Genomic DNA, 13,275 nt, shown 5'->3' with positions numbered 1-13,275 from the left:
TACTGCAGTAATGTTCCTTATAAGCTGCCCTCTAATAAAGAGGAGCAGATTAAGATATTTCGGAATAGGGTAAAAGAGGAAGATAGGTTTTGTATTTAGCTGTATACGTAGATTGATATGAAGTATGGAATTGTGTTTCCTAACTCTGAAATAAATCTCGCTTGCTTAAAGAGCGGGGAGGATAATCTCGCGTTCAAACTGTTGATGGAAGAGGCTTAGATGGACGGCGGCAGGTGTGTATTTTGAGACATGGATTTGCACAATTGGGCTTCACATAGCACATTGACAGCACATAACTTACTTTTGAAGTTTCTAATAGTCGGCACTCCCTTCCAGCAATGCTATACCTTCCCCCATCGAAATCCTATCTAATCATATCTTGCAGCGCCATACACAAAAACAGAAGCAATCATAGTACACACGCAGAATAACTGCAACCCAAGGAAACTATCCCCACCTGGAATCAACGCACCTCCCAATGGACTGCACGTTAGCGCTCTAAATGCATTAACTAATAAAGCAAGACCAATCCGCATACCAATCTCTTCCATTGGACTAATCTGCGCAATACAGCTGGGGAAGATAGACACATAGCCACCTAATCCAAAGCCAAAGGCTACTATATACGCTATAATAGCTGCTGTGTTACTACTACTAGGGATCCAGAGGATAAGTATTAAGATGCCGGTAAAAGAGGTAATTATTAATATGCATTTAAATTAGCCGATCTTATCTACAAAGGCTCTAGCTATTAGATAACTAATAAGGCTTATCCCGTTAATAATAGGTAGTAAGTAAGGTACTAAACTCTTAGAAATACCGCTAGCTTTAGCTTAGATAATAATGTAACTTAGTTGTAAGAACATACCCTAGAAAAACAGAAAGCCGCCAAGTATAGTAAGTAGCATATTTAGCTCCCTAAAGTACTGCTTATAATCTAATACTGCAAAAGGTTGTAGTTTAGGTAAAAGATAAGATTAAATAAGAAGACAGGATATAGTACAAGAAGCTAAGAATATAAAGCTAACTACCCTTATAGTCTAGGCAAATCCAATAGTCTTGAATAATTAAGATAGCATAATAGGTAAAACAATGCCGCCGGCTAAAGAACCAGAGTTAATAATTCCAAAGATTGTACTACGCTTCTTGTAAAAATACAATATTGCCGAAGTTAGAGATGCAGTAAATATAGCGCCTGAACTAAGAGAGCTGACAATAGCTTGCGAAAGTAGAATCTGGTAATACTCTGTTGATAATGAAAACATCATGAGACCGAAGACGTATACTGGTGTATCGATAAAAAGAAGCCATCGCGGACCATAGGAATCATAAAAGCGTCCCCACAGCAATCGTCAGCATCATAACAGGAATCCATGAGTGAGAGAAAACTTACTATAGCGGAACCGCCAACTTGGAAGAAAACCTGCAAACTCGTGATCCAGCTGATGGAGCTGGGAGAATAACCTGCTAGACGCCCGTCTGGGTAGTGTTCTAGGAAGACTCCTACGCAGGTAACTAGGCCAAAGGTGCAGAAGAGTCCGAACCAGCCGCCTAGAACGACGAGCCATGCTTCGCGGCCACCTTCGGGATAGTCAGGTTTGGAAGGTATGGGGATCATCCAATGTTGAGAGCTAGCATGTGTCTAGGCAGGTCAAATACGGAACCACATCCCGCAAGAGTAGAGTCGGATCGAAACGTATCAGAAAATCGTAAATAACCCTCTGCTGGATATGTCTTTAACATCTCGGTTTCCAGGGACAAGAAAGTGGTGAACTTGAAGTTCGATCCACGGAAAGCTACTTTAGCAAGGACATTATTTTCAGCTGAAAATATCCACGTTGACAACACTGATGACTCGGTACTTGAAGGGCTTCTTGAGCTGCTGGCCATAGAAGAACAATTGCTGGCTATACTTGCTGGGCTTTGGCTGGGGATTGTGGTTATTGGATCTTGCGCCATAGTTTGTGGAGAAATCTCAGGGTCTTCAGCCGGCGTTATGGATTTCCCCATCGTCTTAATAGACTTCACCGATAAAGAAACAATGTTGTCCTCCTTACCGACTGATCTCAAGCCCACTTCATATCCTTGATCATTGGATACCAAGGCTTCACCTTCACCTTCCAGGTTCTGTGCAGGAAGGCCTAGTGTGACGAGCCCTATATCTCTAGAATACTGTATAATGTCGGAGAAAAGACTCTGCGCAGTTACCATAAGTGCGTACGGCTGATGTTCAACCACAGCTATGATCGAGCCGCACAAACTGCCTGAGTCGCGTTCGACGACCCAAGAACCTGATGTGCCGCGACCTGAGATAGATGGTCAGTTATCAGTCTTTCATCTTTCCAAGACCTCAAGCCGACGATCACTCACCCAAAGGCGCAGTCAAGTGAATTTTGCGTGCCCATATCGTCGTCCTCCCAATGGAGAAAGGCAATTTTGTCGGTTGCAGGAAGCCCGCCGAACCTTCGATTCCACTACCCAGTAAGACCAGTATTTCCTGCCCACTCGCTGATACTCGAGAGTCAGGAAATATGCTGGATACACTCTTTCGTCCATTGAAATAGTATATGTTGTCATTCTGACCCAGAGGAGCACCAAATGCCTGTCGAGGTACAAGAGCGAAGTCGGCAGGTATTGGGCCTGTCGAAAGATTGGTAAGCTTGGCATACGGAGTTTCGACCAAAAGTTCAACCTCGGCTTGCTGTATAAAGTTTATCGTTCCTGATGGGGTTATTGGAACCCAGTGGTTGACCTTTCCAAGATCCACGTAACCAAGATCAGAAATGGGGCCTCGACTATTGATATCATTCTCCACAATCTCGCACTCATCGTTACTCTCTTGTCCGTCCTGATCCTCCGAACAGGACTCCGGATCAGAACCTCGAGAGCTACTTTGTAGATCATCCTCATCCATTGGAGCCATCTCCTCCGGGTTCTGTAAGAAGTAAAGGAGTATAGTATGGCCAGAGGTCACCCCCACCAAAAGTGAGGCATTGATGACCAGTAAGCCTCCGATGCGTGATACCTCCTGATATACTATCCGCCCGTTTTTGACGATGGTAGTTAAACATATCTCACCACATTCGTATGGTTTACTAGCGGTCCCCCACGTAGCATGAGTATATAAAGTTACGCCACGCGAGAACTCAATGCCCCTGGCTAAGTTTAAACGTTCCAAGGGGACAGAAGCTGGACCGTTTGCTAACGATGTTCCACCTTCAGCGAATATCGATGCGTACTGGTTTGAGTTGAGTCCGAGTTCTCCAACTTTCGCCTGAAGCTTTTTCCAAACAGTACTGTTTCCAATGGCCTTATCTGTCGTCATTATCCAAATGCTTGGTCGTAAGATAATTCGCCGCTCGTTGGGATGGTGAGCACCAGCCAGTCGTAGCTCGGCCCTCCATATTGCTACTGTACGGGACCTTTTCCATGTCTTATTCCATATTCTTTTGAATTCCGGCTCAAGCTTCTCCCACGTTCCTGATGCTTGATCAAAGAGGTACTTGTGCTCAGGTTGCTCGGGCCAATGACGATTGGAATAACAGACGCTCTTGGCCGAACAACAAATACCCCTGGCCTTGTTTGGAAACGAAAATCGAGATTCATCGAAATCTAGGTCGAGGAATCCGGGCTGCACCGAAAGATGGCTAGGTGGTTGGCATGTTGCTATCGGTGATGGACTTGTCTGCGGTGTAGTGAAAATATCGGTCTCGGATGAAGTGGATGTCATTCTTAACTTAACATGGAGACATCTGCGATTTTCTTTCAGAAGTCCTTGCCGTGCAATATTGAGAGAAGGTCTGGGGCGGGGGTTTGGGATTCTCAGCCGCAGCAAAAGCTGGCTAGAGAGCCTAGCAGCCAAGCAAGACATTAGCACCCTGTTATTGGTTGGGACCCTGGTTCATTATGCAAGCCACAATCACGCTGGAACTCATATTTCAGTACACAACAGTCACCCAAACCAGTTTTGTCTGCATGACGTGGTTTGTGGCTTGTCGAGGCAGACTGACTGGATGTGACTAAGAGGAAGCTCAGTTTCTGTCTCAGTTAGCGAGTGCAGTATTTGTTGGGGGTTTTAACTCCCCAGTAACTTTGACAGAAGAATGTACACCTCATCTTAATCTGAATTTAGTTTCATTCCGCGACTTCCTCACTTGCGAAAGCTTTAGGCCCAGTACGGTACCAGCTGTCAAAACATTGTGAGAATTATCTCGCATCGCAACCGCAACATAATGGCTATACAAGAGCTGAATAGCAATGAAAAATATGCAATTCTCAATAAGATATGGCCGCACATGACTCGAAGCGACTTTGATACCTATCTCGATCTATACGACAAATACTTCTTATTCTTGGATGAGCAGATAAGCTTGATCGAACGGAAGTCGATTCTTTATTCCACGAAATCTATTAACGAACTCGCATCTATCATCGATCAAGTTCGACAACATGCCTACAAGAAAAAATCCGAGTTATTCGCCAACTCGTCAGATGCAACTATGAGATCAGCCGATATGGCAATAAGGATTTGGCTAATGGTCCATATCGAGCATTCAACGTCTGACTCAGCAAGTTCTTTTCAATGGCCAAAGGCTATGCCATTAAGCCTACTGATACAAGACTGGTATCCGCCAGGAAGAAACACGGATGTCGAGGTTCGACAGATTTCTCAGAGCTTCTCGATTGCGAACCTTACACGCTACTATGGCTTCCAAGTAAAGTGGACAAGCGATTTGATGCAACACCTCAGTATAGAGTGGGAATACAAGCAAATTACAATCTTTGAGCACGCCATTGCCTTGCGAAATCACCTTATTTACCCAGATGACTGTCCACTTCCAAAACAGTTTGTACAGGAAGCAGTTGACACAATCAAATTGCTTTTCCCGGAGGATAAGGATACCAAGGCATTCTTATCCAGAGAAGGAAGAAAATTCCTCAAGATCCCTTTTGGCCGCGAGCGATCATTATCGCTTCGAGACTTCTCACATTGGGATACGGAGATCTCACACCTGTTGGATGTCTGGGAACAAGGACCCAGCGGTTGGTCCCAGTTGCGCCTGAGACCTGACAGGAGTAATTTCCTCGAGTACTCTACGTTCTGGGCTGCGTCAGTGGTCTTGTTACTCACTGTTATCAGCATCGTGTTTAGCGTTGCTGGCTTGGTACTCGCTAAGAAGGCGCTGGATGTTAGCGTCAAGTCCCTTGATGTATCGGTCAAGTCATATGAGTTATCTTTGGCAATTGCATGTGCTGAAGCCAACGCGACGGAGACCTTGCTAAACTTTTGTAAATAGCATATTAGGTAGACTTTGAGATTCCCTTAGAAATACCCTTTAAAAGGGGAGGGATATATAATCTAAAGTGTAGCTATATAGGGCTAACTTTAACCTTAAGGTTGTTAGTTTAAACCCTATTATATATTGTTACTTTACTTACTAAGTGTTACAATCCCCGCGGTTACGTTACGTATACCTTACATTTTTTGCTAATTAGGGCTTAGCTTACCTATACCTACGTAAGCCTTACCTAAGCTTATAATACTAACTGTAAACTTACTTATTAGCTTACCTAAGTTATTATAAGCCTTCTCTTAAAGCTTATAACTATACTAATAAGACTATTATATATATATATATTTACTTAGTACTAGATAGAATACTTAGCTTACTAGTTATTAATAAGACTTCTTTACCTAAATATACTTAACTTACTTATTTACTATTAAGAGATATAATACTTTATAATACTTAGTATCTATACTTTATATATTTACTAATATAAACCTAATATAGATTAGTTTATCCTTTAGAAATCCTAACTATTATATATTAATAGCTCTTATTTAAACTATACTATATTAATACTAAGTAATACCTATATAATAGCTCCTACTACTTTAAACCAACCCTTTACTACTTAGTATAGCTAATAGCTACCTTAGGTAATATTACTAGATATTAACCCTACCTAAGAAAAGGAAATTAACCTCTCTATAGATACTAAAGATAAAAATAAAGTAAATATTACCCTTACTTATCTAAGTAGCTATAAGAATAAAGTTACTAAGCTTAAGTAAAAGATTTATAAACTTAGCAAGTAATATAATAAACTTCTTAATATAGCTAAGTTTAACTTAAAAGTAGCTAGAAACTAAATTAAAAACCTAGAGAATAAGGTAGCTAATATTACTAACCTTACTAAAAGATTAGGTAAAGAGGCTAAATAAAGCTAGAACTTTTATAGGGAATATATTAAATATACTATTACTCTTATTACTACTAGAAAAAACCTAGGAGAAATCCTTTACTTTTATTAACTAGACCCCTATAAAGGTAAATTAGATAAACTATAAGGATTCCTTACTAATATATATAGCTACTAGATATACTATTCTATACAGTTTAGTACTAAGAAGTATAAAGTATAATATACTATAAGCTTTCTTAAGGATAAAGCTTAAAGGGTTATAGGACCTATCCTTAGGGACTATATTTATAATTTACTATATATAAGGAAATAAATAACTAACTATATTTATAAGAAATATAAGAACTTTAAAAAGGAATTTACTTATACCTTTAGAATTATAAATAAAAAAATAAAAAGCTAAGGTTAAAATTTATTAACTAGTTTAAAAGGGATTAGCCTTAGCTTATCTTATAAAATACTAATTCTAGGTAGCTAAACTAAACTAGAATAAAGTAGCTTATATATCCTAGATATACTAAGGACTAAAAGCTAAAGTTAAAGATACTATAGTATATATAAAAGAAAAACTAAAGACTTTAGATAAACTAGCCTCTCTTATAGTAAATATTAATAACTAATTATTTAAATAATAAAAAGAAAAATAAGCTAATAAATAAGAATAGATATATACTTCTAATTAAAATAAAAACTAATAAAGATCTAACTATAACTATATAAACTAAGAAAAATAGAGATAAGCTAATACTTCCTATAGTATTTAAGTAGAACCTATAAATATTAATACTACTTAAATAAATAGACTAGCCTTAATCTACTAAAACTATAGTAAGAAGGGATACTAAGAATATAACTACTATAATTCTATAAAAACTAACTAAAAGTACTAACTAATACTAGAAGGTAAGGCTATATAATAAACTAATATATAAGAAAAAGAACCTTAGATAGTAGTATATACCTTAAAATAAGAAGTAATAACTAGATCTAGATATAATATAGAATTAGTAGGTAACTTAGAAGAAAGACTTTAGATAGCCTATATTATAGTAAAAGAAGAATAGAAATAGATAGAATTTAATTAAAAGAAGGAAAAAAAAAAGAAAGTATTTAAAAAGAATAAAAAATATATAGTAAAACCTAGAAATAGGGAATAGTAATTAAAAATTTACTATAAAGTATAAAAAGACCTTATCTTCTAAGACTATAAAAATAGGCTTAAATGTAAATAATATAAATAAAATAAAAACTAGAAACCTATCCTTAAAGATATAGTTATACCTAGATTAAGTAAAATAGTTATAGTTACTTAAAAAGGGAAGGAAGCTATTCTTAATATAGATAGTCCTCTTATACCTAGATAAATCTAATAGAGGCTAGACTAGTTTATAGATAAGATATTCTTTAACTTACCTATCCTATAAATAGATAGAATACTAAAGATACTCTAAAAGGTAATAGGTAGACTAGAAGCTATCTAATAAATTAATAAAATACCTATGAAAATAACTTAACTAAACTAATATTACAGAGACCCTAACTAATTTAATACTACCTATAATAAATTAGAATAATTAAGAAAAAGGAAAAACTATAAATTAAAATAGTTATACTATAAAGATAAATAGAATAGCTAGATAAGTAAGATAGTATAATAGGCTAAGAAATATATAGAAATAGTATAAGATAATAATATCTATATCTATACTATTATTACTAATTAAGAATAGAATACAGAAGATATTATCTAAAGAATAATAGTATACTATAACCTACAAAGGTACTTTAGTAATAAAGAATATAAATAAATCTTATAGATTTCCTATACTACCTACTACTATACTCTATACTAATAAAGTAAAATTAGTAATAACTATTTCCTAATAAGTATTAGGGAATATATATAATAGAAACTATATATTATTACTAATACTATTAGATATAGGTTATTTAAATAATACTTAGAAAATAAAGTAATAAAATTTACTACTTATATAGAAACTAGAGAATAAGCTCTTACTTATATCTAGAATTAAAAATAGATTAATTAGTAAAAATAAGATATATAGGGTAACCCTAATTAAAAAAGTATACCTAACTTTAATAACCTTTAATAATAAGAAGAGGTAGAAGAAAATACTTAGCTAGTAGATACTAAAGTATAGAAAGAACTAAAGAATAAATACCTAGATAATATATTATACTATAATAGTAAATATAATAAATAATACCTAGGATAACTAGGAAAAGATAATAGCTTACTATACTATTAGAGCTATAGATAAGTAAAGTACTAAAGTAGATACTACTTATAAAAGCTTTAAGATTAACTATATATAGTTAATAAACTTACCTAGATATATAAGTATAAATTAAAGAGAAATAGCTAACTATACTAGTAGATAGTAATGTAGAAATAAATATAATTAACCCTTATATAGTTAATATATTATAACTACTATAGTAAGATAAGCTATAGCTTTACCTACTAATAAGCTTAGAAGAAGGAATATTTACTTATAATAGAGAACTAATTACTTAAGAGATTAATTACTTAAAGGTATTTATTAAAACTTAAAGGTAGAATATTAAACTTAATATTATCCCTATACTAGGCTATAACCTAATATTAGGCTACTTATAGCTATACTACTATAACCTATATTTCTATTAAAGGATTAGCTAGATTATTAATATAGATAATCCTTTTAATAAAGATAGTAATTTAGAAAGTAATAATAAACTAAGATCTTAAACTTTAACTAAAGTAGCTAGTAAAGTTTAGTATAAAAAGAATATTTACTTACCTTTAAGAAGAATAAAGTATAAATATAAGAAAGGTAAAAGGATATATATTTAGTAAACTATTACAATAGTTACTATATAGCTATATAACCTAAATAAAAAGTTAAAGTTATAATTAAAACTATTAGAAAAAGAAGATAAGCTTAAGAATATACTATAGGAGTACTAAATCTATAAGAAGCTATTTAAGGAAGAACTTAATATAAAGGTACTATAGTATAGTTACTAGGACTATAAGATTATACTTAAATTAAGTAATCTACCTTTTTAAAAGATTTATAATCTTAATAAACTAGAACTTACTACGCTATAAGACTACCTAGAAGAAGAACTATAAAAAGGTAATATATAAGAATTAATATCCTTAGCAGGATTTCCTATTATATTTATACCTAAGAAAAATAGAAAACTATAACTTATTATAGATTATAGATAATTAAATAACCTTACTATTAAGGATAGAACCCTACTTCTACTTATAATAGAACTTAAGGACTATTTGCAGAGAAAATAAGTTTTTACTATACTTAACCTTAAGGGTACTTATAACCTTATCTATATTAAGAAAGGTAATAAATAGAAAACTACCTTTAGAACTAAATTTAGACTTTTTAAATACCTAGTTATACTATTTAGTTTAATAAATATACTAGCTATGTTTTAATAAATAATTAATAAGATCTTATAGTAATACTTAAATATATTTATAGTATACTACCTTAATAATATTTTAATCTTTTTAAATAATAAAGAAGAATACTAGAAATATATTTATAAGGTTCTTAAAGTACTATAAAATATAAACCTCTTAGTAAAACTAAAAAAAAGTTACTTTTATATTAAAGAAGTTAACTTCTTAGGATATACTATATTATCTAGAGAAATTTAAATAAACTGAAAGAAAATCTTAGTAGTATATAACTAGCCTATCCTTACTATAGTTAAGGAAGTTTAAAGCTTCTTAGGGTTTACTAACTACTATTAATAATTTATTAAAGATTTTAGTAAAATAGTAAATCCTTTTACTAAACTAACTAAGAAGGATTAAAAGTTTAGATAGAATAATAAGGCCTAGGAAGCTTTTAATAAACTAAAATATTCTATTCTTAGTAAACTAGTATTAATTATATTTAACCTAAATAAAGAAATTAAGCTAGAGATAGATACCTTAGACTTTACCCTAGGAGGCTAAATTAAATAATAAAATACTAGTGGTAGGTTATACCCTATTACCTTCTATTCTTATAAGTTATATAGCTTTAAACTCTAATACCTTATTTATAATAAAGAATTCTTAGCTATTATTAACTATTTTAAAGAATTTTATTACTACCTTATAGGAAGTTATTACTAAGTAAAAGTCTATACTAATTATTAGAATATATCTTATTTTATAATAATATAATAACTAAATAGATAATAACTATGCTATACTAAATACTTATATAGATTTAATCTTATAATTATCTACTGTAAAGGATTAGAAAATAGATAGGCTAATGTAATTAGCTGTTAACTAGATTTTAATAATAGAGTAACTTTTAAAGCCTAGGAATAACTCCTTAAGAAGAATAATAAAGGGGAATATTAATTTACTACCCTTACTAGAAATATAATATAAATATAGAAAATAATAACTTTAGAAGAATAGTATAAAGCTATTAGCTAGCTAATAATAAAACTATACTTAGATTTCTATAAGGCTGTAACTAAGAGATATTAGAAATACTATTACTTAGATATTAGTAAGCTAGCAGATGTACTTAGTAATAGATTAGATTACTATATAAAATATTCTTAGTTAAAAGTAGTAATTAAAACCTGCCTAATATACTAGAATAAAGAAATACCTATACTATTACTAACCTATAAGTAGTATTAGGAAAGATAACTTTACAGCCTAAAGAACTTTATTAACTAGGCCTAGGGAAAACCTAAAAAGGAAGATATATACTTATACTATAAAGATAAAATCTATTTACTAAAATACTATAATATATTCCCTAATATTTTTAACTACTACTACTTAGAAATAAAATATAACCCTAACTACTAGGAAATATAGAAACTAATAAAATATATTTATAATAGACTAATACTAGAAAAATCTGTAAAAGAATATATAGAAAAATACCTATAATATAACTATAGTAAGGAAATTGCTAGAATTATTAAAGATAGTAACTTTTTTTGTAAATTTTATTTATACCTATAATATAGATACTAAGGTATTACTAAAACATTTAAATAACTATAAGAAAAAGAATATAATTATCTAAGATAAGATATAGAATAAATTATTAAGTAATATAATATATATATATAAGTAAAAGTATAGTACTATAAACCCTATAGTATACTATAACCCTTACTAGTAGTATAATAACCTTAGAACTTAATTATAATAGACTTTATAACTAAGTTACCCTTATTAAAAGAACCCTTAACTAGTATCTTTTATAATAGTATTATAGTTATTATTAACTAACTTACAAAGTTCTTATACTACTTACCCTATAGAGAATTTATAGATATAAAAGAACTTTCTTATGTTTTTTACTAATATATAGTTAGTATATATAGACTACTAAGTAAGATCCTATTAAATAGAGAACTAATATTTACTGCTAAATTCTAGTAAGCCCTTATATTATACCTAGGACTTAATTATAGGCTTTTAATAGCCTTTAGACTATAGATAGATAGATAAATAGAATAAATAAACTAAGTACTAGAATAATACTTATAATACTATATTAACTATAGATAAAATACCTAGGTTAAAAAGCTACCTATTATATAACTAGCTTATAATACTACTTATAATAAAAGTATAAAGTTAGTACTAGTATATACTAATTTTAGATTTATTTTAGATACTTACTAAACTAAATAAGATATATAAATAATAAACCCTGCTATAATACTTAAAGTAGAAGAACTTAAAGACTTATATAAAGAAATAAAAATAGAACTAGAATTTATTAGAAAAAGAATAAAAAAATACTATAATATAAAAAGGATTAAGAAACTAACCTTTAAAGAGAAAGAGATAGTTTACTTATCTATAAAAAACATATAAATAAAATAACTTTTATATAAATTAGACTATAAGTATATTAGACTTTATAAAATTACTAAGAAAATCTTAGAAAATAACTATAAATTAGACCTACTACTAAAAGTTAGGCTTTACCTAATCTTTTATATTTCCTTACTTAAATTAGTAGTTAATATAATATAAGTTAAAATTAGAAATAAACCTAAGGAAATTAAGAGATTAGAACTCTATAAAGTAAAAGTAATTAAAGATATAAAGAAGGAGAATAAGTAGATAATATATTTAGTAAAATAGAAAAACTACCTAAAAAATAAAAATATATAGAAACTACTAGAAAACCTTATTACTACCTAATAACTCTTAAAGAACTTTTATTAATACTAGAAAAATTAAAGAAACTAAAATTAAGTATATCTAAGTATATTAATAAGTTAATATCCTTAACTACTAACTACTTTTTAAAAGACTTAGCTCTCTTAGCTTTCTTAAGTTTATTTAATAAATCTAAGCTATAATAAGTTATCTTAACCCTATAGAATACTAACTCTTTCTTTTACTTATAATAAGTCTCTAGTTAAGAAAGAAACTTATTTAATTTATACTATATAATATAAAGTACTTTATAATAAGAAGATAGTAATTCTTTAGTTACTATCTTTTACTCTTTTAAACGTTTTACTTTATTTATAATATATATAACTATTAAAATTAATACTAAAAATAAAAAGAAAAACTATAAGAACTTATAAGAATTTAAAGGTATACTAGTTATATTATAAGGATAACTAAGAGAAATATATAAACTATACTTCTTCTTTTCTATAATTATTTTATAAGCTATACTATACTTACTATAGTAAGAATAAGATATAACTTTAAATCTAAACTATATAATACCTTTAGTAGCTTTATAATACTTCTTAGTAGAAGATAATAGAATAATATTAAGGGAATTTACTTTTTATTTATTAGAATATTCTAATATAATAGATATATAATTAAGTTAAACTTATATAGGAAAAATAGTTAGAAAGATAAGTTATATAAGTCTTAAGGGTAAGACTATAAAAGGGAAGAGATTATATTATAATCTCTGTAGTTATATTATATATACCCTATATTCTTTACTAATTAGGGCTTAGCTTACCTATACCTATATAAGCCTTACCTAAGCTTACAATACTAGCTATAAACTTACT

General features: G+C 30.6%; 2 protein-coding genes across 2 annotated transcripts; one reads left to right on the top strand and one right to left on the bottom strand.

Moving 5' to 3' along the window:
- Window positions 1-1,819: 1,819 nt before the first annotated feature.
- On the bottom strand, window positions 1,820-3,730 carry FIESC28_01029 (uncharacterized protein; the record flags this gene model as incomplete). The annotated part of the gene is made up of 3 exons (XM_031155180.1): window positions 1,820-1,927; window positions 2,077-2,306; window positions 2,371-3,730. 3 exons carry the CDS (start codon window positions 3,728-3,730, stop codon window positions 1,820-1,822), a joined length of 1,698 nt encoding a protein of 565 aa, XP_031020729.1.
- A 502-nt stretch (window positions 3,731-4,232) lies between these two features.
- On the top strand, window positions 4,233-5,297 carry FIESC28_01028 (uncharacterized protein; the record flags this gene model as incomplete). The annotated part of the gene is made up of 1 exon (XM_031155179.1): window positions 4,233-5,297. One exon carries the CDS (start codon window positions 4,233-4,235, stop codon window positions 5,295-5,297), a length of 1,065 nt encoding a protein of 354 aa, XP_031020728.1.
- Between the last annotated feature and the right edge of the window lie 7,978 nt (window positions 5,298-13,275).

Source organism: Fusarium coffeatum (genome assembly GCF_003316985.1).
Source record: "Fusarium coffeatum strain FIESC_28 chromosome Unknown BRIP53273_contig_29, whole genome shotgun sequence".
NCBI classification, from domain to species: Eukaryota; Fungi; Ascomycota; class Sordariomycetes; order Hypocreales; family Nectriaceae; genus Fusarium; species Fusarium coffeatum.
This window is presented reverse-complemented; position numbering and strand designations above follow the sequence as displayed.